Source organism: Emys orbicularis, chromosome 1 (genome assembly GCF_028017835.1).
Source record: "Emys orbicularis isolate rEmyOrb1 chromosome 1, rEmyOrb1.hap1, whole genome shotgun sequence".
NCBI lineage: Eukaryota > Metazoa > Chordata > Testudines > Emydidae > Emys > Emys orbicularis.
In genome coordinates this window covers 327,077,973-327,105,787 of record NC_088683.1, presented here as the reverse complement: position 1 = coordinate 327,105,787, position 27,815 = coordinate 327,077,973, and the positions used below count along the sequence as shown (strand labels likewise).

General features: G+C 37.6%; 1 protein-coding gene across 1 annotated transcript in view; it reads left to right on the top strand.

The window, feature by feature from the left end:
- TNFRSF19 (TNF receptor superfamily member 19) overlaps positions 1-25,587 on the top strand; it is a 93,297-nt gene extending 67,710 nt beyond the window's left edge. The window contains exons 5-8 of the mRNA XM_065423500.1: positions 18,356-18,520; positions 19,617-19,742; positions 22,734-22,836; positions 25,197-25,587. Coding sequence (XP_065279572.1) covers positions 18,356-18,520; positions 19,617-19,742; positions 22,734-22,836; positions 25,197-25,587 — 785 coding nt within the window. The remainder of the gene's footprint in view (positions 1-18,355; positions 18,521-19,616; positions 19,743-22,733; positions 22,837-25,196) is intronic.
- The last annotated feature ends 2,228 nt before the right edge of the window (positions 25,588-27,815 follow it).

Below are 27,815 nucleotides of genomic sequence, written 5' to 3'. Positions count from 1 at the left end.
CTTCCACTACAGGTGCAGCAAGACTCAGCAGTAACTCCTACCTAGGTCTGCTGATCTCATCTCTTTAAAAGGCTGTCAGGGGTCCAGCGCGACTGATGCTCAGTGTATCAAAAATAGGGCAGGGAGAAAGGAGAGAGCAAGCAAGATGTTTCCTTCTACCTATGCCAGTGAGAATAGAAAATCTCGCCAGTAGAGAGGGAAAGAGGCTAGAACAGTCCATGAGTATGGGTATGAATAATGAAACAAATGAAAATTTAAGTGGAGTATCAGAGATGCATTTCTAAAAGTAATATCTGTTGGACAGAAATAGATTCCAAAAGGAATCTGTGGTGCTTAATTACTTACTGTGCTTTATTGAATAACCCTGTATCGTATGGATCAATCCTGCATAACCAAGAGGATGGACAACAGGATTTTCCATTCCTAATTTTCTGTAGGTGCCTGGATATGGCCAAGTTCTTATATTAGAACATATATCAGAAGATTTTTAATGACTAGATTGCAGCCAGATCCATCTGCATGGCCACAGACAAGTATCGGAGGGTGGGGGGAAGAATATCCTGTTGAAATGGAGAGTGTAACTTCGGAGCAGGTCTGCACTAGAGTGCATGCTTTTTGCTTTTTTCATTACGTGTCATTTAAATGTTGAAATTTTAAAATCATTATTATTAAAATATTGTAAAATGTCCTTAAAATGAAAGTACAAGACTGTAGTGGTACATGCCAGCTAAATGTATAATTCAGTAGAATAGACCTTGCCAATTGAATTAAGCAGATACAGAGCCAACCAAAATATGGTCTTTGTGAATTTTTCTTTGTAGTTCTCCTTTCTGTACAATCTACTGAAGGATGTGCTTCCACTCTCCCGCCTTCCTGTTTTGTTTTTCAAAGAAATTGAAAAACCCTGCATTTTCACCACATGTAGTAATTACATATGTGATTCTTAGCAAAACAAGATTTATTAGACTGATTCCTTACACACGGCCATAATTAGGGTTGTATCAGCATTTCCATTATATCCCCCTTATTTTTCAAGGGTTTTAGATTTCAACTGTGGAAGTTCATTCTGGACTGAAATATGGCTTAGAAAATTGTAGCATAAAGAGGTTTTTGTATTTATAAAACATCTGATCACTTAATATCCCAAAATATTACTTCTTTGTTTGTAAATCAATAAAAGCAACAATCAAAAAGCACCTTTTTAATTTTAACATTCCTCTTGCCTCAGAAATCATGTTTTACTGTGACTCTGCCCCAGTGCCCTCTTCCATCCAGGCAAGAGACCTAATAGCTCTTTTCCATCTCTAGTTTCTGTAATCCTGTGATTTAACACAAATGGGATTCTGTCAGAAGCCTGACTTTTCCAGAACTGGTGTGTTTGAATCCCACCGGTTATGCTGATTGACCCCTGCAGATGTGCCTGAGGCCATAGTAAGCTGTTGATAGGGGAGGAGCTGCTTTCTTGCTGGCAACCAGACTTTTCCAGTCACTCTATTCCCAACCTTTAAATTCTAGTGTTATCTAGATTTGGCTGAATTGGGTTTGTTGGGTTGAACACCTGTTAGGATTGTTTGATGGTTAGATGATAGAGCACATCAACCCTTTCTTAAATGCATAGGATTATACAGGACTTTATGTCTGGAGTTGTGAAGGAATTTTTCCTCATGGCAGATTAGCTTTTTTTTTTTTTAAGGAATGAATTTTTTCCTCCTCTGGAGTATTTTGCAAGAATCATTTGGTAACAACTGCAGTTTACCTTTCCTTCTCATCATTTGTGGTTTGCTTTCATTGTATAGGTGATGCAATGGCCATCAGTCTAGGTCATGCAAGGGTTCTCAAGGCATTATCTTCACCCATGCATTTAAGCCAGGGAGCCTCGTTCTCTTCAGTGGGGATTATACTGTACTTGTACATGTATTGCACCTTTTATCAAGTAAATTCAAAGCACTTTACATAGTTGTAATATAGGTCGGTTTGAAGTCTCTTTCTCAGTATTGCCAACCCCAAATGTTCAAAAATCATGAGTCAGGGTCATCAAAAATAATGAGATTGGCTTTACAATCATGAGATTATATAAAATAATAGATCTGATGTTCTTTTTATTTATCTTCTGCTTTTTGAGCCTTTAAGGATCACATATTGAAGCTTTCTCCATAGCCATGAGGGCTAGAAACTCACTTTTTCTTTAAGAATAAGGCTGAAAACATTACATATCACTTGACTCCAGGAGCTGAGGCTTTAAGGAAAACAATAATTATCATGAGACTCATGACAAAATCTTGAGAGTTGGCAACACTGTGAGTTTCTGCAGACAAAGACATAAAGGTGCCCGTGTGGCTTCCAGCTCTTCAGCCAGTGCTAGGATTGCAAGGACTGAGGGTTTTGTTTTGTTTTTGTTTTTTGTTTAACTGTTTGACTTTTGAAAGACTTAATAAAGATGCTGTCAGTAGCTTCTGGGAGTGGTGGTTGTAGTTGTTGGTTATTAAAAACAATGTATATAATATTGTAAATTCAAATTTTTTCATGAGTCTCACATTATTTGGTGATGTTCTTAAAGCTTCATCTTCTGGAGTCTATAATTAAATGCCTTTTTTAAGGTACATTTTTAGCCCGTATGGGTTTGGAGAAAAGTTAGAAAATTTGAACACTAACAGCTCAAAAACCAAAAGACAAATAAAAAGACCCATAATTTATTCTTTTTTTAAAATCTCATAATTTTAAGCTACTATCTATCTGCAAGGTACCACCAGAAATATTTTAATATGAAAACTCTGTAAGATTATTGTAAAGTTTCCTTTCCCTGTTGTTACTAATGCCAAGGTATTTGTTAGAAAAAAGGAGAATATAATCATTCAGTGATTTTCTGATCTAGTATATGTGACATCAGTTGCTTCCATAGTACAAACTGTAAAATCCTGGAATAAGTTAGGAAAGAGAAGATGCTGTTTTATAAAGTATTTGTTTATATACATAAATCAAAGTAATCAGGAATGATAGGAAAAGATGTATGTATATTAAATGTACATGATAATAGCTTAATTAGATTTTAAGCAAATTCTATAAACATAAGCTGAAAATATTTCAGTAAATTGAACTGCATTGCTAAGCATTGCCTGTATGAAACTGATACTGATTACTTGTAATCCTCTTTTATCTGTCTTCCTAATGTGTTTATTCATGAACTTATTTAATAAAGAACACAGAACTCCCAAGCAAATCCATTTGAAAGTATTTAACAAGAAATATTTACTCAGAAATAACAATAAATGTATAGATTGTGTTACACACCAAAATTGAAATGTCAACTAATCTTAAAAAAATTGAGTCGGATTCTGTTTGCTTCACGAATGTCCAGTACAAGATTCTCCTGCTGTTGATGGGGCTTGTCTGGCATTCAAAAGGTTAAAGCGAGTCAGTAATGTATAGGGCAGGAGCCCAAGTTTCATATCTTTGTTCTAACTCCCAGCTGGCAATCCTGTCTGCTAATCCCAGTGGAAACTTCAGTTTGAAATACAAAACTATTTTTGAGCTTGTGTATCCTTCCCCACAGATGTTTGGGGCCTTAATGACGTGTTTCTTTTATGATTCCTTTTAAATTCTTGGAACTGAAGTCTAGAAGCCTCACTATGCACTGAATCTTTAAATATCCATTTTTAAAACCATGTTTTGTTTAAATAAATAAATAAATAAATAGAGCTGTGTGTGACCAAATATACTTTGAAAGCCTCTCTATATAATTTTATTTTTGCTATATAAAAGCCCATTTTAGGAAGTTCATTCATTTCTTTGGTTAAGAATTTCTTTGGCATACAGCAGGACTTTGTAATTACAGTATACATTTCTAATTTATGTTCATATATAAAAATATAGCAGCATGCAAATATTTTAGTTTTGAATCTTGAAATGGGTGAATACAGTTACAAAATGAAATGCTCTGTTTAACTACCAAGTATGAGAATTTCAATAATTTCTTCTAAATAGCTTACCTGTTTCTGTTTCTAGTAGTGACTTGTGCAACCTTTCATCTCATACTATAATTAGTATTCCTCCTTGCCAGAGGCACTCTGAATGTTTGTTTTAGGTACTGTGTGTCTGCAAGAAATTTAACTTAATCATTGCTCTTTAATGGTGGAGATGGTTGACTCAATTACACTAGCTTTAAATGAACTTGAAATTCCTCAGTTACAGAGAAGGGGCCAATGATTGACCTGTATTGAATAAGTATCAGTGCCTGTGTTCTTTCTTGTATGATTACTTATTAACGTATCTTACCCTTCAATCCACCTACAGAATTCATATTCATTCATGAATGCAATTGCTTTGATTGTAAAATACAGTATTTGTTCTTAATTTGTGAGCAATCTTACACTAGCTAAAAGTCATTTTAAAAAAACGGATTGCTGGTATTGGATCTACATGCTTATTATTTAGTTTGGCTTTCACGTTGATCAGATTTAACTATACCATGAATCACAATAAATTAGAGAGAATTTTTTCAGTAGAATTTTGATGTGTAGTGTTTTATTTGGGGTTATCTGGAAAAATATCTGGTCAGAATGCTGTAGTTAAGGATGTGTGCAGTTTTTTTAAACAATTGCTAATTTCAGAAGTTTGACTCATTGAAAAGGTTTTGATATAATTTTTCAATTCTATGGTTAGCCTGAGAGTATTAGTTTTAACCAACCACATATAAAGGCCTCTTTTACAATAAGGAAATTAAGGAAACATTTTCAACCATTGATAATATCAGTTCATCTCCACCTGTATTAGTAATATGGGCAGTCTCAGCCCGGTTGGGTTGACAGCTGCAACTGGCTTTTTAAGCACAGTAGGTCCAATTTATCATCATTTATACCACTGCAAACTGAATGCAGAATTATGCCAATCAATATGGTATTGGTGTCTGTGCTGGTGACTGCACAAGAGGTGGAACAACAATGAATCAGTCTGTGTTTCTGCTAGACTTGCTGTTTAAAATGCCATTGGCAGCCAGAGTCCCAATATTGCTAACGTGGTGTAAAGTAGAAAGGGACAAAAAGGGATAGGTATTAATGTGACAAATAGGGAGTCAGAAAATACTGATTTCAAATGTCAGCTCTGACGCTGATTCACTGTCTGGTATAGGGTTAGTCACTTCACTTCTCTGCCTCAGTTTCTTGAGCTGTAAAGTGAAGATAATGCTTAACTACTTTAGTGGAGTGTTGTGTGGATTACTTAGTTTTTTAATCTCTATTGATATGATATTCTGATTATGTATATTAAGCTTAAACTGTTTGCATTATTAGCTTCTTACTGTAAAGAATATATAATAAAAGCAGAGTTCTTTCTTTAGTAGTCAATACCATGAGTAAGCTTGCATAAACAGGTGAGCCCTATTTTGTGTCCTGAAGATTGCTAAAAATGAGGCCTGGGGGTTCACTGGAGCTAGTTCCACTGGCAAGGGCTCTCTAAAAGATTTCTTCCCAAACAGACAGCAAGAGCATAATTGCAGAGCTGAATCCCTGTAGTGGGACATAGTACTAGACATTGAAGGTCAGATTGTGGGGCCATTTCTCACAGCAGTGGGTAGTTATTCACGGAAGTGGGACTACTCAGCAACGTGTGAGTACAGGTTTCATAATCTGGTCCTGGAAATTTAAGTAATAATGCTCAAGCTACAGATAAAGGCCAATGCTCTATTATATTATTGAAATTCTGTCTGAGAATTTCAGTATGAGAATATTAAGATTCACTGAAATAGCGGAATTTGGTAGTCTCTATTATTGGAAACTAATTTAACCAAAACATTCAACTTTCTTTTGAAAATCACAAAAGTATTTTATATTCCTGTGAAATTAATATTAAAAATTCCTCAAAGACCCCTGTGGTATGCAAACATTACTTTGTCACTTTGATTGCGTCCTTTTGCTTTATTGGGGAGAAAAGGAAAAAAGTAATTTGAAAGGTTTGAAAAAAAAAAAAGAGGAATACTTTTCCAGAGGGGTTATATATTTTAAGAAGTTAAAAGCTCTCTTGCCAGTTTCTTCATATCAGATTCAGACAAGTTTTTGATAGGAAATTCTATTATCTCTTTGTTCTAGTGTCTTATTTTAAAAAACATCTTGAATTTGAACCTGCAAGCACTCTCACTTTTCCCCCTCTTCACTGTCATTACAGATTCTTTCTGCTTGTAGAAGACATTATTGCCATAATAGTGTGGGTTTAAATTTTGGAAATGATTGTGAATGAGATTAAGTGCTGAAGTTCACTTAACTTTTGCCTTTTACTATATTGTCATATCCATGTTTTAGTGAGGACCATATTGGGTGTAACCTTCTGTGACTGTAATAGTATTCTATGAATTCTTCTAGGACAGAAAATGCAGCTTTTACTACAAAAAAAAAGTAGAACCAAATTTTCAAAAAGCAGCCTATAATCTTACATGCACAAAACTAATGTACACATATTTTTATAGTTCTAATAAAAATATATGTAAATGTGTGATGGGAAATTTAGAGATGGGTTTGAGGCAGATTGCAAATTTGACACACAGTGATTTTATTGTTCTTTCTTATACTTAGTCTTTCTCATCCCTTATACTTTAGTTTACCTTTTTTTGTTCCTTGACGTGAAATTGCAGGAGATTGAGGAATTTTATGAGAAAAAATAATGTTGTTGTATTGATTATTTTTCTTCTTCCATTCAACCCACTTAGCAAATAAATTTCCCAATGTTATTTGATGAAATTAGTATGTACAAAATTAAACTACATTCAAAGAACATTAAGGTTGTAAAGTCAAGCACACCAAAGTTAGGAAATGCTAGTACTCAATTTGCCCATGGACCCTTAATTTGGCTCCCGTGTACATATGCATTACAATACAGTTTAAATTCCATTATTACATGGTCTTTTTCCATAGGACCTCTGCCTCATTTAGTGCACAGGATGGGCAGAAAGCACAGAATAGTCTGTAATTCAATATTTCTTTTTATTTTCATCATTCCATGCTTGACCCCATGCTTTATTTACCATACTCCATATAAACCCTGCACAGAATACAAAATTAATAACTTCTTTATGGGCTTTTCTTTGCTGCTTTCACCAAAATATGCAAGGGCGTCAAAATCATTAATGAATTTATCTTCACAACATCCTGCTGAAGTGATCTGATGATATTATTCCTATTTTAAAATTATCCATGTAACTGCTTTGACTAGTCAAACCCATTTCTCTTTGTACGCCTAATGTGGTATTGTTGTTTTCTGTGTATTATGTGGTGCTTTTGTCTGAATTTTTTATTTTTATTGTATGTTATGATAATCTTTAAAAATACAATAGAAGGGGGAAAGAATGACTTAAGCTGCTTGTGTACTGAGAACAAACATTTCTTAATTCAGTTAAAATGAAGGATGCCATGAATGATGATGTAGCGTTTCAGCCTAGGTACAAAACTTTATTGGCATAATAGCTGTATTAATAACATGGATCTGATTCCTCTTAGAGATATAATTAATCCACTTTGTTTCTAGAATCATAGAAATATAGGCCTGGAAGAGACCTTGAGAAGTAATATCAAGTCCAGCCCCCTGTGCTGTGCAGGACCAAACAAATCTATACCATCCCTGGCAGGTGTTTGTCCAACCTGCTTTTAATAACCTCCTACTATGGGGATTCCACAGCCTCCTTTGGAATCCTACTCCAGAGCTTAAATACCCTTATATTTAGTTAGTTTTTCGTAATATCTAACCTAAATCTCTTTTACTGCAGATTACTCCATTACTGCTTGTCCTACCTTCAATTGACATGGAGAACAATTGATCACCTCTTCTTTATAAGAGCCCTTAACTTATTTGAAGACTGTTATCAGGTTTCCCTTCAGTCTTCTTTTCTCAAGACTAAACATGCCCAGTTTTAAACCTTTACGCATACGTCAGGCTTTATGAACCTTTTTATCACTTTTGTTGCTCTCCTCTGGACTCTCTCCAATTGTCTACATCTTTCCTAAAGTGTGGTGCTCAAAATTGGACACAGTACTCCAGGTGAGGCCTCACCAGTGCCGAGTACTGCGAGATAATTACCTCCCATGTCTTATATACTACACTCTTCTTAATAAACCCCAGAATAATATCAGCCTTTTCACAGCTGCATAACATTGTTGACTCTCATTCAATTTATTATCCACTATAATCCCCAAATCCTTTTCAGCAATACTACCACCTACCCATTTATTCCCCATTTTGAAGTTGTGCATTTGATTTCAGACCAATTCTCCAATTTGTCAAGGTTGCTTTGAATTTTAATTCTATCTTCCAAAGTGCTTGCAACCCCTCCCAGCTTGGTGTCACCTGCAGATTTTATAAGCCTACTCTCCACTCCATTATCCAAATCATTAATGAAAATATTGAATAGTATCAGACCCAGGATTGATCCTTTTGTATGCCTTGAGGAGGTTTTCCACCAACAACCTGTAGTTGTCTGCCTTGTTGTTTCCGAGAAAATTTATTGCCACTAACTGGAAGGCTTTCCATGCCGTCTTTTCCTTGCCACGCAGTGCATGGTCAAATGCATCATCTCGAAGAAGTTCACGAATCTGAGGACCAACAAAGACACCTTCCTTTATCTTAGCTTCACTTAACCTTGGAAATTTTCCACGGAGGTACTTGAAAGCTGCTTGTGTTTTGTCAATGGCCTTGACAAAGTTCTTCATCAGACCCAGCTTGATGTGTAAGGGTGGTAACAAAATCTTCCTTGATTCAACAAGTGGTGGATGCTGAACACTTTTCCTCCCAGGCTCCAATGACTGTCGGAGTGGCCAATCTTTCTTGATGTAGTGGGAATCTCTTGCACAACTATCCCATTCGCAGAGAAAACAGCAGTACTTTGTGTATCCAGTCTGCAGACCAAGCAAGAGAGCAACAACCTTCAAATCGCCACAAAGCTGCCACTGATGTTGGTCAGAGTTTATGCACCTCAAAAGTTGTTTCATGTTGTCATAGGTTTCCTTCATATGGACTGCATGACCAACTGGAATTGATGGCAAAACATTGCCATTATGCAGTAAAACAGCTTTAAGACTCGTCTTCGATGAATCAATGAACAGTCTCCACTCATCTGGATCGTGAACGATGTTGAGGGCTGCCATCACATCATCGATGTTGTTGCAGGCTACAAGATCACCTTCCATGAAGAAGAATGCGACAAGATCCTTTTGACGGTCACGGAGCATGGAAACCCTAACATCACCTGCCAGGAGATTCCACTGCTGTAGTCTGGAGCCCAACAGCTCTGCCTTACTCTTGGGTAGTTCCAAATCCCTGACAAGGTCATTCAGTTCACCTTGTGTTATGAGGTGTGGTTCAGAGGAGGAGGATGGGAGAAAATGTGGGTCCTGTGACATTGATGGTTCAGGACCAGAAGTTTCATCCTCTTCCTCTTCCTCGTCTGACTCAAGTGAGAATGATTCTGGTGCATCAGGAACCGGCAGTCCTTCTCCGTGGGGTACTGGGCGTATAGCTGATGGAATGTTTGGATAATGCACAGTCCACTTTTTCTTCTTTGACACACCTTTCCCAACTGGAGGTACCATGCAGAAGTAACAATTGCTGGTATGCTCTGTTGGCTCTCTCCAAATCATTGGCACTGCAAAAGGCATAGATTTCCTTTTCCTGTTCAACCACTGGCGAAGATTTGTTGCACAAGTGTTGCAGCGTATGTGTGGGGCCCACCTCTTGTCCTGATCTCCAATTTTGCAGCCAAAATAAAGGTGATAGGCTTTCTTAACCATAGTGGTTATACTGCGCTTTTGTGATGCAAAAGTCACTTCACCACAAACATAGCAGAAGTTATCTGCACTGTTCACACAAGTACGAGGCATCTCTGCTCACTTTGGCTAAACAGAAATGTGTCCCTTTGCAAAATCAAACACTGACAAATAAGAGAGCATGACACTGTATGATTTCTAGAGCTGATATAGGGCAATTTGTTCAGCAGAGTGATGTAAGCTTCGTTATGATTGCATCATCCATGACTTCTAGGAATAACATGATGCAATTCATATCATGTATGACACAATACCAGCTTCAGATTGCATCATTCATTGTTTTGCCTAAAAAGCAAGTACTGTCCAAACCCAGTCATAGATTTATTCATAGATCCAGTCAAAGATGTATTTTAGTCATTTCTGGTTTAAATTGAGATCCCTTCCCTTTATAACTCACTTATCCTCCGCCATTCCCAAGTCAAGGGTCGTATATACTGACCCAATAGCATATCTTGAAAACTAGAGCCAATCAACAATTTTAAGCATCATTTTCATTCTCAGTGACCCAGAATTAGTAAAGTTTGACTACATTTATTTCAGAAGCATTTTGGCTGTAGAGCAGTGTAATCAGTTATTAGCTCTCCTTCCCCACTAAGTAGAGGACCTATACTTTCCTTCATCTTTCTCTTGCTCCTAATGTATTTAAAGAATCTATTCTTATTGCTTTTGATGTCCCTTGCTAAGTGAAACTCATTTTATGCTTTAGGCTTTCTGATTTTGTTTCTACATGCTTGTGCTATTATTTTGTACTCCTCTGTCAGGGTTCCCTCCCCACTCTGAACTTTAGGGTACAGACGTGGGGACCCGCATGAAGACCCCCTAAGCTTATGTCTACCAGCGTAGGTTAAAAACTTCCCAAGGCACAAATCCTTCCTTGTACCTTGGATTAGGTAACGCTGCCACCACCAAGTGATTTAAACAAACATTTAGGGAGGGCCACTTGGAGCCCTACCTTCCCCAAATATCCCCCCAAGCCCCTACACCCCTTTTCCTGGGCAGGCTTCAGAATAATATCCTCACTAATTGGTACAGGTGAACACAGACCCAAACCCTTGGATCTTAAAACAATGAAAAATCAATCAGGTTCTTAAAAGAAGAATTTTAATTAAAGAAAAGGTAAAAGAATTACCTCTGTAAAATCGGAATGGTAAGTACTTTACAGAATAACAAAAGACTCAAGAACACAGAGGATCTCCCCTCTAGGCAAAACTTTAAAGTTACAAAACCAGGTATAAACCACCCTCTTAGACAAAGGAAATCACAAGCCAAAATAAAAGTAAGCTAATGCATTCCTTCGCGAGTACTTACTAATACTAATGGAGTTGGATTGCTTGCTTTCTTGATCTGTCTCTGGCAAGCACACAGAACGGACAAAGAACAGACATAACAAAGCCTTTTCCCCCTCCCCAGATTTGAAAGTATCTTGTCCCCTTATTGGTCCTTTTGGTCAGGTGCCAGCTAACTACCTGAGCTTCTTAACCCTTTACAGGTAAAAGGATTTTGTGCCTCTGGCTAGGAGGGATTTTATAGTACTGTATACAGAAAGGTGGTTACCCTTCCCTTTATATTTATGACATTCTCCTTAGCAATTTGTCTACGTTTCAACTTTTTTTATAATTCCTTATTGATTTTCAGGCCATTAAAAAGTTCCTGGTAGAGCCATATTGGCCTTTTCTTCCTTAGCTTCTTCAGCTCTCAGGCCTCTGAATCCACAAGATAAAAAGTAAAAATTTGGCCACCAAAGGAGGAACAGGTACATGCATGTCTGAGATCAACAGGGACGTGTTATATGGTAGCAGCCATTTTATGTGTTTGTGTTTATTCTCACATTCAAATTCATGTGAAGATAAATCTGAAAATTGCTGGATTCATGTATCCTATTTTTGCTTTATTCTCTTAACTCGGAAGTAACTGATCTATCTCTTGAATTTTCATGTGATCGTTCCTCACACTGTCTAACTTTTGTCTTAAAAAATTAAATGCCTCATACAGGTTTATTTTTATCATTCTTTTTTAATTAGTCTAATCTTACAAATAATCTAGTTTTGCCTATCTGGAGAATTTCAGCTAGCATGGAAAGAAATCTTAATTCAGATGCCGCCCAAGAAGAGGGAGGACCTGTTTGCTCAATAATTGTACTGAATCCAATCAGCGATGGAATGTTTTGGCAGGGAAATTCCAGCTTTCTGTAGGAGCTAAATTATTTGAACACCACAAGAGTTTCATTTTGATCTGAGTCAATAAAGACAAAAAAAATCTGGGGAGGCAAAAGGCCATAGCTACAGCTGACATTCAGATTCATCAGTCATATTTATAGATTGAACTATTTGTATTTAAAATACAATAAAATATCTGTTGTACAAAGCTATCTAGATGGAAAGTGGACAAAAATTAAGAGTAAACCATTACTTTCAAGAAAGTGTAGTGTATTGTGATATTGATAATAAAGCAAATATCCTGTTAATAGACAGAAGTGAGGAAACTAAACAACACCTTTACTATCTTCAGTGGTTGCAAAAAATGTTTAAAGCAATACAATAAAAGCACAGGTCCCTTTTTAAAGTATGTTTTCCTCTTTGCATGATGAGTACTGCATAGAACATTAGCGATAGTTAATAATCTAATTGTTGCACCCCTTTGCAGTAACAATGTTGAGCTGCAGTTTTGCAACTCTTATGAGTAATCTTTCTGGGCTCAGTCATGAGCCATCCTATGTGTCCATGCAAGCTTTGGTTCCATCCCTCCCTTCCATATGCCAGCCAGTACAGTTGAACCAGTGCAAAGGAGGAAATAGCTGTGTCAGGAAAGGGCTGGCACATCAAGTTGCCAATCTAGCCCTCTGATGCAAGCAACCCTCTTGATTTTGTATGAGGATTACTCGAGTAAGGAATACAGAATCAGGCCCATCCATCATGTACAGTTCTAGTTAGCTTATACTGTATCCTTTTGTTTTTGCAGAAAAATCTTTTCTAATTAAAACCGTAACAAATGTGTACATTTTTATCAACCAAAATAAATATTTGTGATTTCTGAAGGCTTTTCAGTCTATAGTTTTGTAAGAACTTTGAATCTTATTAGTCTGCACACACATGATAATACAAGCATGCATTGTAGAAATATATATGGGCATACAGACCTCTGTGAAATTAGAACTTTGAAGTACAGGATCTGAATCTGTTATCCTACCATGAAATAGAGAATTCAAGGAAAAAGTGAATATTGTGAAATTTGAGTTTGGAGTGTGATCCTCTGATTTCTATCTTGGCTGCAGCCAAATTTTAAATGGTTAATATTCAACCTATTCTAATACATTCAATATTTTAAATAGTTAAACTAAACACTAGTAAACATAAATTTCCTAATATCAGAGTACAAGAAATAGAGTAAGATTCACAAGCTTTTCAAAGGAAGAAGTTATTGGATACCTTGAATACATTTTGGAAAGGATTTACATAAGCTTTAAGGCTATCGTTCATATTTGGATCTGAACAGAAAACCATCCCAAAATATTCAATCCTTGTTCATAAAAAATTTTCAGGAAAAGAATTTGGCCTAAATTACAAATCAAACCCAAATATGAAGTCAAAAAAATAACTTGTTCTGCTCTGCATGGCATCCTACCAAGTCCTTGTGCAAACATGACATGACTTTGATTCAAGGGATGGCAGCCCTGCAACAAAATGAAGGAAATATGGCAGTCCTTGAAAAAAATAGATGGGCAGTAAACGTCCTCAGATGTCAGAAGATGCAAAATGAGCTCCTAGAAACAAAAAATCCCAAACAAGTCATTGCTGCCAACATTATACCCACATTAATAATTATATATTCTCTTTGCCACTGGATTTTTCTGGACGTTCCAGATTTACATGTGGAAAGGCATATTTTTGTGTCCCTATTTCAGTTTAGGTAGGGTTAAGTATATAAAGCCTTTTTAAAAAATCTTTTAATATTCAAATAGCACCCAAGAAGATGCTGTTTCCTATCGGTACACTGACTCTGTCAACAATTGGAGTCATTTAAAAATATGTATTGTGGTAGAAGTGGGCTTGAAACAGAAGAAATTAAGTTCTAAAGCTTTCTATTTATACACAAGTATTGCAAGATTTCTCAACAAATGATGAATACGTGTATAGTTGTATTTCTACCCTCCACCCCCAAGGGTTCTTGGTACATTTCTTTGAAAAACTGTGTGGGGCACCAACTTGGAAACAAAATGCTTCAAAGTCAGCAGTTGGAGCATATTTGAAAAATGTGGTTTGACATGATGAACTTTTGGATCTAGTCCATGCACGCAAATGGCTGTCCTTTTGCAGATGTTAGGAGACAGTCTTTCCAGTGTTTACCACAGTCTCTGGTCATGTTTAATAACGTTTCTTACCTCTTACTCAAAGATCAGGAGAAAGCAGTCAATCTTTTATTTGTGGGAAGATTCAGAAATATGATCAGGATTATTTCTTTTTTCCAAAGATGTTATATCTTTATAGTACTTGTAATGTCTTATCAATTTTGTGTTTTTTCTGTTTGGTGGAGAGTAGGGAGGAGAGCTTGGAGGGGTGTTGTTTGTTTTGTTTGTTCTCCTTTAAATGAGCATACTCATGTTTTTAAACATTTGCAAATTGAATTATTTTCAAACTAAAGTTATTAGCACTCATTTGAACCAAATATAGAATGGACAGCTAAAGTGGAAACTTCTATTTGTAGTCATGCCAATGTTTCTGTCTTGATCAGCAACACCCTTATTATTCTAATGTGTGGGCTAAGACATTTGAATTCATTTTTATCTCTAGTCTATTCAGGGTTTTAACCTAAACATTAAGATGTAGCACATCACGCACTGTGCCATTTTGCTCTAAATGAAGCCATAATTAACATTGTTTTAATCAATACAACTCCTACTAGTTAACAATGATTTGACTCAATATGACTAATGGAATACATTGCATAGAATTATGAAACTTAGTACCCTTGGTGCTGACATCCCTCGGCCCGCGCCGCTTCCCGCAGCCCCCATTGGCCTGGAGCGGCAAACCACAGCCAGTGGGAGCCGCGATCGGCCGAACCTGCGGACGCAGCAGGTAAACAAACCAGCCCGGCCCGCCAGGCGGCTTACCCTGGCGAGACGCATGCCAAAGGTTGCTGATCCCTGTCCTAGAATATACTGGAACTCAGAGTTTGAAAACTAAATGCAATATTTTTTTTCTGAAATAAAGTGCCTTTTTAAAGTTTATTTTTAATAATGTACAACATTGTGTTCTTTCCAGAATCTCACTGTAGGGTCTTCCCTCCCCCTTCCCCCGGTTATTGTTTTTTAACAGCATATTGGCACCAGTTCAGCAAAGCACTTAAGTATGTGCTTAACTTTAAGCATGTGATTAAATCCATCTCTATCCCAGAAAACATTTAAGCATGTACTTAAGTCCTATAATTTAAGCACAAACTTAAAGGTAATCACATGCTTCAGTGGTTCACTTAATCTGGGCCATTAAGTTTGTGGGTCTCAAATAAGAGTGTAAGTACATAAGAATGGCCATATTGGGTCAGACCAATGGTCCATCTAGCCCAGTATCCTGTCTTCTGACAGTGGCCAATGCTAGATGCTTCAGAGGGAATGAACAGAACAAAGCAATCATCAAGTGATCCAGCCCCTGTCGTCCAGTCCCAGCATCTGGCAGTCAGAGATTTAGGGACACCCAGAGGATGGGGGTCACATACCTGACCATCTTGGCTAATAGCCATTGATGGACTTGTTCTCCATGAACTTATCTAATTCTTTATGGAATCCAGGTATAGTTTTGGTCTTCACAACATTCCCTGGCAATGAGTTCCACAGATTAACTCTATGTTGTGTGAAGAAGTACTTCCTTTTGTTTTAAACCTGCTGCCTATTAATTTCATTGGGTGACCCCTGGTTCTTGTGTCATGTAAATAAATAACACTTCCTTATTCACTTTCTCCACACCGTTCATGATTTTATCATATCCCCACTTAGTCGTCTCTTTTCCAAGATGAATAGTCCCTATCTTTTTAATCTCTCCTCATATGGAAGCTGTTCCATACCCGTAATCATTTTTGTTCCCCTTCTCTGTACCTTTTCCATTTCTAATATATCATTTTTGCACACAGTATTCAAGGTGTGGGTGTACCATGGATTTATATAGTGGTATTATGATATTTTCTGTCTTATTATCTATCCCTTTCCTAATGGTTCCTAACATTCTGTAACCCTGCTCTAAACTAATGAAGGGAAATGCCTTTATCCCATCATCTGAAATCTAAACAATAGGTAGACCATGTGCCATAATAATAAAAAATACTGTGATTTCAGTACAAGGAAAAAGTTTCAACATATACAATCAGTAAGCATGGAAAATTCATGGAGTAGTATTCCTTTAACATCTTCATAGACATGAGTTTTGAGACATGACTTTTAAAAAAAACCTGTTATCCTTTGGCAAGACACAATGGTACAAGAAAGACCCACATTTTGTCTTATACCCTAGCCTTGCATAGGGATCCCCTAGCATGGACCCTGTTCCTCTGCAGAGTCCCACTGATTACAGTGAGACTTTGCATGAGTACACAGATCCATACTAGCAGCTCCTAATGCAGCCTCAAGGCCTACTAGAATGTTGTAATTATATGAAAACAATTAATTTCCAGACTTTCAATAGCTAATCCTCCACTAAAAGCCTTACCTCTGTTCCAGGACACCTGAGCTGACCCCCTCTTCACTCTGGCCAAATCCTCTCTCCTTCCCTGACATAGCACTCACTACAAGCCTCCTGAAGCCCCAAGGAAATGGTCACTCCTTAAGGAATTTTTAAAACTTGCGATTAACCATTTGCCTAGAGGTCAATGTTTTCTTAGTCAAAAAGCATGTTCTCTGCAGACTTGCAGTTGGGCAGAATGAACATAATATTTAATAGTAATACCAATTTGTTTTGTGGCCAATACAATTGTTAATATGACTGGTCTAAGAGGGCCTGGGATTTTTTTTTTAAATACTTGGTGTCCAGAAACCCTACTGATGTGTACATTGAAAATACTATACTCAGGCCATGTCTACGCTACAGCCGCTACATTGATATGCCGTGTAGATGCTTCCTACAGTGATGGAAGGGGTAGATAATCCACCTTCTTAAGCAGCAGTAGCTTGGTCGACAGAAGCAATTTCCATTGAACTAGCCATATTTACTCCTGGGGGTTAGATTGGCTCAGGGGTGTGAAAAACTCACACCCCTGAGTACCAGAGCTATGTTGACCTAACTTTTAAGTGTAGATCAGGCCTTGGTCTAGAAAAATGTATTTTAAAAGTAATATGCTTTGATAGTTCAAACAATCTAAGGATCCTGTTCTCTCTTATTATCATGTTGCAAACTTAGGATAACAACCTATTACATGTAAGTCTTGATTAGTGATTTTATCGTATTCTGGCAGGCCTTGATCTCCCAACTGAAAATTATTACTATGGATCATTTCTCAGGAAATTATAGTCTTTCAGTTTTAACCAAGGATGTTTTCAGGACTAGGCACATTCTACATGTTTTCATAAGTTAATAAAATGTGGTTTGTTGGGCTTTTTAAAAACTTGCAATCAAATAAAAGCTCAAAGGTCTGTTTTTTTCCCTCGTGAAAGTTTATGGAATTAATGTAGATTCCAGTGTGCACTGAAATTGATAAGCTGATCTGAATTGAGCCACTGTAAGAAAGCTTTTTTAAGCAGTTATAAGAAAGCATTTAATGAAAAATGAAAACAATAATTGGCACATCCTCAATATATAAGATACCTCCCATAACTGCAATTGGACCTCTTTGACACTAGTCAACTCCTATTCTCTTTGCCATGTAAAAATAGTCATTTTCCCCCAAACCAAAAGGATGGCAGAAATTGTTAATATGGTGGCTGTAAGAGTTGTAATCTGTGTATAACAAACCATCACTATGTGTACATAAAGTCCCATCACAGTTGAAAATCCGGAGTTTGATTCTTCTGACAGCCTTGGTGTCTGTGTGTATATGCAACCAAGTTTAGGACAAAATGGTGCTTCTAATGGACTTGAATTCCTGTGGACCTCTAACTGACAACAAGATTCCTTAACAGGGGAGCATGAAAAAAATGGCCTAGTGTGTGACTGTAACTCCTGCTAGTGGGTGGTCCCTTTAACTATACAGTTAGCTACTTTCTCAAAGCTAGACAAATTTTCCTGTAGCTCAAGTAGCAAAGGCCTGTGTTTTGGTGCTAAAGGTCCTGGTTCAATCCTCCCTGACAACCAGGGTGTCTATATGTATGCGGCTACAATTCATTATATGCCCATTTAACCGATTGTGCTATTTTATAAGTGTCTGCACCTGGCAGCGTAATTGAGAGTAAGTAACATAACTGAGGATAAGCTATATTAATATTCGTTATACAACTTTGCTGTTGATACATTAGCAGATGGAAAGTCCTTTTTTTTTCTGTGCTAAGAGCCTGTTCTAGTTATATTTCTTGGATTTTCCATATACCTAAACTGTCCACACAGCATGCCTTACCTATGTGCTTAATTATATTTTAGGTACTATCAAAGTGAATCTTGTGAAGATCCCATCAACTGCTTCCAGTCCTCGGGATACTGCTCTAGCAGCTGTTATATGCAGTGCACTGGCCACAGTGCTCTTAGCTCTTCTCATCCTCTGTGTTATTTACTGTAAGAGACAGTTTATGGAGAAGAAGCAAAGCTGTGAGTTTCCAACTATTTGTTTGTTTGTTTGTTTGTTTGTTTTAAGAGTAACAAGATTGTGCAGTACAACAGATCCCTTTGCAGGGTCAAGCCTTTGGCAATATTGTGTGAATGTAAGCCTGTTAAAAATAGTACAAAATGTACAATGAGAGACTTGTCGCTTTAAAATTTCAGTACTAATATTACTATATTATTGAAGAAAAAATCCCAAGTTTGTCACTAAGGATTTATCCATATTTATAGACATATTCAAGATGAATGAAATGCCTTAATCAGCTATGTTTTTAATTAATAATTTTGTCAACATTTCATCCATATTTTCAGATTGCTTAAAATTAACATTAAAATGAGAGCAAACTTAAAGCATGATATTTTGCCCTCATTTTAAAAATATCTTTAATTAAGATAAAAATGACTTTAAATGATCCTTAGATGTATAAAGAGGAAATATCAGGTAGGAGTAGGGAGATATTACCTCTGTATATGGTATTGGTGAGGCCACTCATTGAAAAATTGGAGAAGGTTCATAGAAGAGCTGCCAGAATTATTTGAGGGCTGATCTTATAATGAGTTTTAAGGAGTTTAATCTGTTAAACTTACTGTAGTGAAATTTAAAAGGTGACTTCACCATGGTCCATAAGTACCTACATTGGGTGGAGATTGCTTATAGTAGAGGGCTCTGTAATCTAGCAAATAAAGACAAAATAAATATCCAGTGGCTGAAGCTAAAAATATTCAAATGGAAAATACTGCATACATTTTTACTAGTAAAGGTAATTAACCATTGGAAGATCTTACTAAGGAAAGTGATGTATTCTTAATTACTTGAAGTCTTTAAATCAAGATCAGATGTCTTTCTAGAAGAGATTCTAGTTGAACCACAATTTCTTGGGCTCAGTGCAAGAATACAATGGCCAGTGTTATGCAAGAGATCAGACCACATGATCATAAGGTGCCCTTCTGGTCTAAAATCTATGAAACTAGAAATGTGAACATTTTGTGAACTATAATGTTCAAATACTCCATAAGTATAAAAAATTGTGAACAAAAACAAATAGAGCATACTGATACATTTTCTCTTCAATTTTACTCAAAGGGTCTATGAGATCACAGGATATTCATTACAATGGTTCTGAACTGTCGTGTTTTGATAGACCCCGGCTTAATGAATATGCTCACAGAACATGTTGTCAGTGTCAACGAGATGCATCACAGACATGTGGTAAGTTAGGTCTCCATAAGGCCTTATGGAAATGAGAAGTCTAAACATAAGGAACACATGGAATGCTGAGCTTTCATCTAGCAGTTGAGTTGCTTTGGTAGGTTTCCTAGTTATGGTAGGACATTATCAGTCTTTCTTAAGGTTAGGATTGATTGTAAGTGTTAAAAGAAAGTGGCCTTCTCATTATAGGCCTAGAATTTTCCAGAAGCTGTTGAGGTAGGTTTTGTTTTATTGTTTTGGGTCAGTTGATCCTTCATGTAAATAATCTGCCAGTTTAGACATGTGAGAGACAAGGTGGATGAGGTAATATCTTTTATTGGACCAACTTCTGTTGGTGAAATAAACAAGCTTTCGAGCTTACACAGAACTCTTCTGCAGGTCTGTTTAGACATGTTTGTTTCCCGTTGCTCCTAAAAAGTACTGTTAGCTCAGGCTTTGAGATTTAAATTGATGTGTGTGATCAGACAGCCTGAACTTCAGCATTTTCACAGTGAACCTAATCCCAAGGTTACATTAAGAATATGTCTACACTGCAGTAAGACATCCACAGCTGGCCCATGCCAGCTGACTAGGGCTCACAGGACTTTGGGCTGCACGCTGAGCTCTGGGACCCTCCCATCTCACATGAGCCCGAATGTCTACATTGCAGTTAAACAGCCCCTTAGCCCGATACCCATGGGCCAGCTGCGGGATCTTAATTATAGTGTAAACCTACCCTAGGAGGCTTGAACATTCAAAGTTATTCACATGTGGTAAACTAATATCAGTATAGACACAGTTAAAATCACCACATGGTACTGATAGGTTATATCATCTAACACCATACTAAGAGATCTGTTTTTCTATGTACATTTGTAATTACCATTATAGTGTCAGCATAATAATTTCCTCTCTTATCCCCTGTTTCTAGTGGCTCAGAGTTTACTAAAACTTTCCATTTTAGACTGAAATTTTACAGACATTGGTCTCTGCCCAAGGATGAATGTGTAAAAGAAGGAAAGAAAGAGCACACCGTTCAAGGATTGCTTCAGAAGGATAGTAATTTATTGCTGGCCTGTACCAATACTAAATTGCTACCCACAGCATGGCAGCTCAGTGCCCTGCCTCTTTACTGCATGAGTAACCTTAACTGTGGCCCATTGTGCGTATGTTGAAGTAACAAGCCTTGTGGATAGGGGGGAAGTGGTAGGTAGATGTGGTATATCTTGACTTTAGTAAGGCTTTTGATACTGTCTCATGTGACCTTCTCATAAACAAACTAGGGAAATACAACTTAAATGGAGTTACCATATGATGTGTGCATAACTGGTTGGAAAACCGTTCTCAGAGAGTAATTATCAGTGATTCACAGTCAAGCTGGAAGGGCATATCAAATTGGGTCCTGCAGAGATCAGTTCTGGGTTTGGTTCTGTTCAATATCTTCATCGATTAATTAGATAATGGAATAGAGAGTACACTTATAAAGTTTGTGGATGATACCAAGCTGAGAGGGACTGCAAGTGCTTTGGAGGACAGGATTAAAATCCAAAATGATCTGGACAAACTGGAGAAATGGTCTCAAGTAAATAGGATGAAATTCAATAAGAACAAATGCAAAGTACTCCACTTAGAAAGGAACAATCACTTGCACAGATACAAAATGGGAAATGACTGCCTAGGAAGGAGTATTATGGAAAGGGATCTTGGGGGTCATAGTGGATCACAAGCTAAATATGTGTCAACAGTGTAACACAGTTGCAAAAAAAGCAAACATCATTCTGGGATGTATTGGCAGTAGTGTTGTAAGCAAGACATGAGAAGTAATTCTTCTGTTCTACTCTGCGCTGATTAGGCCTCAACTGGAGTATTGTGTCCAGTTCTGGGTGCCACATTTCGGGGAAGATGTGGACAAATTGGAGAAAGTCCAGAGAAGAGCAACAAAAAATGATTAAAGGCCTAGAAAACATGACCTCTGAGGGAAAATTGAAAAAATTGGGTTTGTTTAGTCTGGAGAAGAAAAGACTTAGAGGGGACATGATAACAGTTTTCAAGTACATAAAAGGTTATTACAAGGAGGATGGAGAAAAATTGTTCTTCTTAACCTCTGAGGCTACGACAAGAAGCAATGGGCTTAAATTGCAGTGAGGGTTGTTTAGGTTGGACATTAGGAAAAACTTCCTAATTGTCAGGGTGGTTAAGCACTGAAGTAAATTGCCTAGGAAGGTTGTGGAATCTCCATCATTGGAGATTTTTAAGAGCAGGTTGGACAAACACCTGTCAGGGATGGTCTAGATAATACTTAGTCCTGCCATGAGTTCAGGGACTGGACTAGATGACCTCTCGAGGTCCCTTCCAGTCCTGTGATTCTATGCAATGCAACAGTCTTTAATGATTTTGTGCAGTTTCCCAAAGGATAGGCACAAAAGATTAGCTGAGAGTGCATGGGCAGTCCTATAATTTTTCTCCAGAGACTCATTTTTTTCTTAAATGAAAGCGAAGTCTCTCAGTTATTGTTATTGTTAATGTTACTGTTGTGGAGAAAACCCTCAAAATAAAACCTAAAACAATAGCTATGAGGAAAGGACTGCCCATTCTTTTCAAGAGGCGCTAACTCAGATGCCAGTGATGACGGTTGAAATGTCAGCGTTTGTTAGCTATTTTACTCTTCATTAAAACATGTAAGAAAGGAGAGGAAGTATCATATTATGAAGAACTAAAGTAGTGGTAGGTCGAGGCCCTTACTAACGCACCTTGGGACTGAAGGAGGGCACAAATGCTTTCGTTTTCCTGAAGGGGAGGTTCAGCTTTTAAAAGATTGGGTAACACTGGTTTTAAAGGAATAATTAAAAAAAACCATCTTTACAATGACATCTCACATCTTCATGAATTAATTTATGTAAAATTGGGAAAAAATGATAAGTTTACAAGAATACAGACTTTAAACTTATGGCCCTGTTGTGAATTAATTGAGGACATGTTTTACCTCTATTAAAATAAAGTTTTCTTCTGTAGGCCCAGTTCATTTGATTCCATCACTGTGCTGTGACGAGACCTGCAGCATGGAGCACAGCAGTCACAGCTGCACTTTCCACTCTCACACTACACTTTATGAAAGGTAACACCGTTTTTTAGAGTGTATCGAGTATTAACTATTTTGCACGTTAGACAAATTAATATTTATACAGGCTACACAAGTTCCAGTGGAGCTTAATGAAAAACTTTGAACTGCTGGCAATCCTGTTTGCCAGATTCATGAAAAAATCATGTTATGGTGAAACAAATTCTGCATTTTCACCCAGAAAAAAAACTATACAAGATCCAAGCCTTAAGTTTGGACACTAGTAAAATAAAATCTGGAGAGTGTCCTAATTTCCTCCCCAGATGGATTTTCTTCCCCTCTCCCAATCCGCCTGTAGCCTTTTGGTGACCCTCTATTCCCCAATGGGCTAGCAGGATGTTGTGTAATCTCATTCCGGCCTCTGGTTTGCCTGGAACAGTTACTACAGTGAACCAGAATTCTGGAAGCCAGTGGTATGGCTTGTAATCTCCATGAACTCAGTTTATATTTTTTTGGTTCAGAAACTTTAAGTTGCTCTCCGAATTGGCTGATCTGTTCTAGTACTTTTGAGATTGCTATGAGATTTTGTTTAATCATTTATGTACAAATGCCCAGTACTGGATTAATGTAATGTTGATGAGTCCCATAGTACTAACTATTCATCTACTCCTAGTCAACTTTGCATCTGGCCAAATATAAATACAGTAGTGGTACAGTTATTTATGCATCACAAATCCTATACAGTGAGGAAAAATAGAAAGCTTTTGATGTCATCTGATATTTCCTAACTGTAGATTTTAACACTGAATATTTTCTAACCAGAATTGTTTTCTATATGAGGTTTTAACTGGCCTTTAGCTGTTTTGTTCCTGTGGTCAAATGTGACTAAAAATTTAGAGGTGGTTTTAAATAGCTGCCCTTGATACAATATGGCTTAGTAGTCTAAGCATCAAATTTAAAACATGTAGGCATTCTGCAGCTACATGTTCAAGTGCCAAGTTGACTCAGCCCCTTTATCCTTCCATTGCTGACAAATTGAGTTCCATGCAGTTTGTGTGGGGTCTTTGGTTAAGACTTTAAAAATAGAAGTCCGGTCTACTCTCTCAGGATATGAAAGATCCCTTGGTGGTTTCCATAAGAGTAGGGGTTTGCCCCAATTTCTTTTCCCAGAAAAGTCTCTTTCCTTCAACTACATTGTAAAAAGAAAAACTGTGGCACAGAGTCTCAGAGTCAGCTGACTCCGGTTCACGGAGCTCATGCTACAGGGCTAATAAAAGCGGTGTAGACATTCCTGCTTGAGCTGGAGTCTGGGATCTGAAACCTACAGCCTTGCCTGAGCAGGAACGTCTACATGGCTTTTTTCAGTCCTGTAATGCATGTCCCACAAACTTGAGACAGTTGACCTAGGTTCTGACAGTATGTCTACACTGTAATTAAAAACCCTCAGTTGGCCTGTGTCAACTGACTTGGGCTTGTGGGGCTTGGGTTAAGGGCCTGTTTAAATTGCAGTATAGGCATTCAGGCTTGGGCTGGAGCCTGGGCTCTAGGACCCTGTGAGACGGGAGGGTCACAGAGCTCAGGCTGCAGCCTGAGCCCAAATCTCTGAATCGCAATTAAACTGCCCCTTAGCCCGAGTCAAGTCAGTTGGCATGGGCCAGCTGTGGGTTTTTAATTACAGTGTAGACATACCCTGAGACTCATTGCCATGTTTTCTTTTGTTTTCAGTGTAGACGTACCCTTAGATACCACAGTAATAGTCACCTTCAAAATACCTGACCTAGATTGTGACTTACCTGAAAACTGCTGCCAATTTCTTTTTCTTTGTGTAAGATGGAAATAGTCCCTCTAAAAATAAAAATAAAAATAACCTATCAGTGCTCTCTAATATTATGTATATTGAATGCAGAAACAGAAATTAGAGCAAAACCTTTCTTATTAGTCACATCAGATACTATTTTGAAGGCTGGTTTTAAGGGATGAAGAAGTCTAAAGAAGACAGTTACTAAGGAGTACAAATGAGTGTGAGGAACCATCAGCACATCCTCTCTACCTTTCATAGTGTTTCCAATGCCCCTGCTGTCTTCAGATTTGAGGAGCAGGCCAGCAGGATCTCTCCTCCAGCAGAACATGGCTACCTCCAGAGTATTGGCTTAACATAGAATATCAGGGTTGGAAGGGACCTCAGGAGGTCATCTAGTCCAACCCCCTGCTCAAAGTAGGATCAATTCCCAGACAGATTTTTGCCCTAGATCCCTAAATGGCCCCTTCAAGGATTGAACTCACAACCCTGGGTTTAGCAGGCCAGTGCTCAAACCACTGAGCTATCTCTCCCCCATGTTTAATTTTCTTAATGTAACACTTACTAGTGTCATAGTCTTTGGAAAACTTTTTCAAACTTGTTTCTTTTCTCTTTGCAGGACTTTAAATTCGGTCGGAGAAATGATTCCTGCATTCCTCGGTTCTCTTTCACACTCTGCCTGTGGAGACCTTTCAGATGCTTGGCCTCTTATGCAAAACCCTGCTTGTTGCGACAGCATCTCTTTCTGTGAATCTTATCCAGAACTGACTGGAAGAGATATCACTTCCTTCAATCCAGAGACTGAAAACACGGCCAATATAGATTCAGATAATGACCAGGATCTAAGTGATGTACTTATTTCAGCTAAGTCTGCTGGAAGCTTTGCAGAATCCACTGAACTTTCCAAACAGAGCATATGTGTGGATGCTTCATTAGTTCAGAACTCATCAGCTGCTGAAAACCTGCCAATGTCAGAGTGTGATGAAACAGTTAATCATCCCACAGACTGATAATCAGGTAAGACACATATCTGTAAAAAAAAATTAAGAAAACCTGTTTGTTGTTAGAATGGTACATTCTGAGGGAGACCAAGGTAAGAATGTATAAGTCCTCCAGCCACACTGAGACAAATATAAATAGAAGAATTGGTGGAGTAATTTATATTATATAATTGCAAAATCTTCAAAAATTTAAATGCATTATGTGAATTTTAAAAGTATGGTATTTTCCCCATACTACAATGTAACAATAGCGTGAATCAGAATGGAGAGTTTGAGCCTTTGTATACAGCATGAACAAGTTGCACTGACAGTTTTCAGTGTTGTGAAAATTTAAGTGCAAAAACTAGTTTAATAATTATATGGTGGAACTCATAGGAAGCCCCTGCTTATGAAATAAGAATTGCAGACTTGCAGGGCCGGCTCCAGGCACCAGCTTAACAAGCAGGTGCTTGGGGCGGCCAAGGGAGAGGGGCGGCACCTGCGGCAATTCGGGGGCGGCAGGTCCCTCACTCCCTCTAGGAGCGATCGCGGGGTTTTTTTGTTTTTTTTTTTGCTTGGGGCGGCAGAAATGCTGGAGCCGGCCCTGCTGACTTGTCATTGTTCATCTGTATGAAAGGCTACACAAAGCCTTCTCTATGAAGCCACTACAGCATAAAGAAGAAACAAAGATATAAGAGATCATCAAACTTCTTTTTATGCCAGTCACATCTCCCTGTTGACAAATAAAATGTTTAACCAATTTAATTTTAATCTGCATCTTTTAATATTGTGTAATGTACAGAGTAAACAAGGTCAAAATGAAGGGAGGGGAGAAACTATTGTCTCTGCTAGAGCATTGTAAGGATCACAAAAGTTCACAGTACCACTGGATGGGCATTTTTCTTTTAGAATACTTCTGTGCCCTGTATCTGAAAAGTAGCAATTTTATGGCATTTGGAGCATAAAGTACCTAATCCTACTCTTACTTTTAAAAATTGCATGTCACTTATAAAATTATTCTCTTTAATCCTCTTCCCTTCAATCTGAACACTTATTTGTTCTATTTCTTGAATGAAAAATAAAAGAGGTTTAGGAATTAACAAGAATGTGAATATTTTGGAAATGTACAGAACAAATCCTGCCAAAGTCTGTTTAACTGGTTTTTAAACCTTTTGTAAATCAGAGCCTATGTCTCAGAAATTTAGATTTAAGTATAATTTTAAACATGTACTGAAGCTGGACAGAATTGTAGAAAATTGGTAAGGGAAGCAAAGAGAAACAAAGAGGACTCTTTGGCCAGCAGAGTTAAGGACAATAAGGAGTTTTTTAAATGTATTAGGAACTAAAAGAATCCTGACAATGGTTGATTTCATAAAATATCAGGTTTGGAAGGGACCTCAGGAGGTCATCTAGTCCGACCCCCTGCTCAAAGCAGGACCAATCCCCAAACAGATTTTTGCCCCAGATCCCTAAATGACCCCCTCAAGGATTGAACTCACAATGCTGGGTTTAGCAGGCCACTGCTCAAACCACTGTATTGGTCCATTACTAGATGGAAATGGTAGAATTGTCAATAATAATGCAAAAACGGCAGAACTGTTCAATAAATATTTCTGTTCTGTGTTTGTGGAAAAAACAGATTACATAGTCTCATCATATGATGATGCTAACACTCTTTCCATTGCACGAGTATCTCTGAAGGATGTTAAACAGAAGCTACTAAAGTCAGACATTTTTAAATCAGCAGGTCCAGAAAACTGGCATCCGAGAGTTTTGAAAGAGCTGACTTAAGAGCTTGCTGGACCATTAATGTTGATTTTCAATAAGTCTGGGAGCACTGGGGAAGTTCCAGAAGACTGGAGAAAAGCTAATGTTGTGCCAGTGTTTAAAAAGGGTCAATGGGATGACCAGGATAATTATAGCCTGTCAACCTGACGTAGATCCTGGGCAGAATAATGGAGCAGCTGATCCAGAACTCAATTACCCTCCTTTTTTGTTAATGTAATTAATGCAAATCAATGGGTTTATAGAAAATAGATCCTGTCAAACTGACTTGATATATTTTTTATGACATTACAAGTTTGGTTGATAAAAGTAATAGTGTTGATGTAATAAATTTAGACTTCTGTGAGATGTTTGACTTGGTACCACACAACATTTTGATTAAAAAACTAGAAGATATACAAGTAATATGGCACACATTAAATGGATTAAAAACTGGCTACCTGATAGGTCTCAAAATCTAATTGTAAATGGTG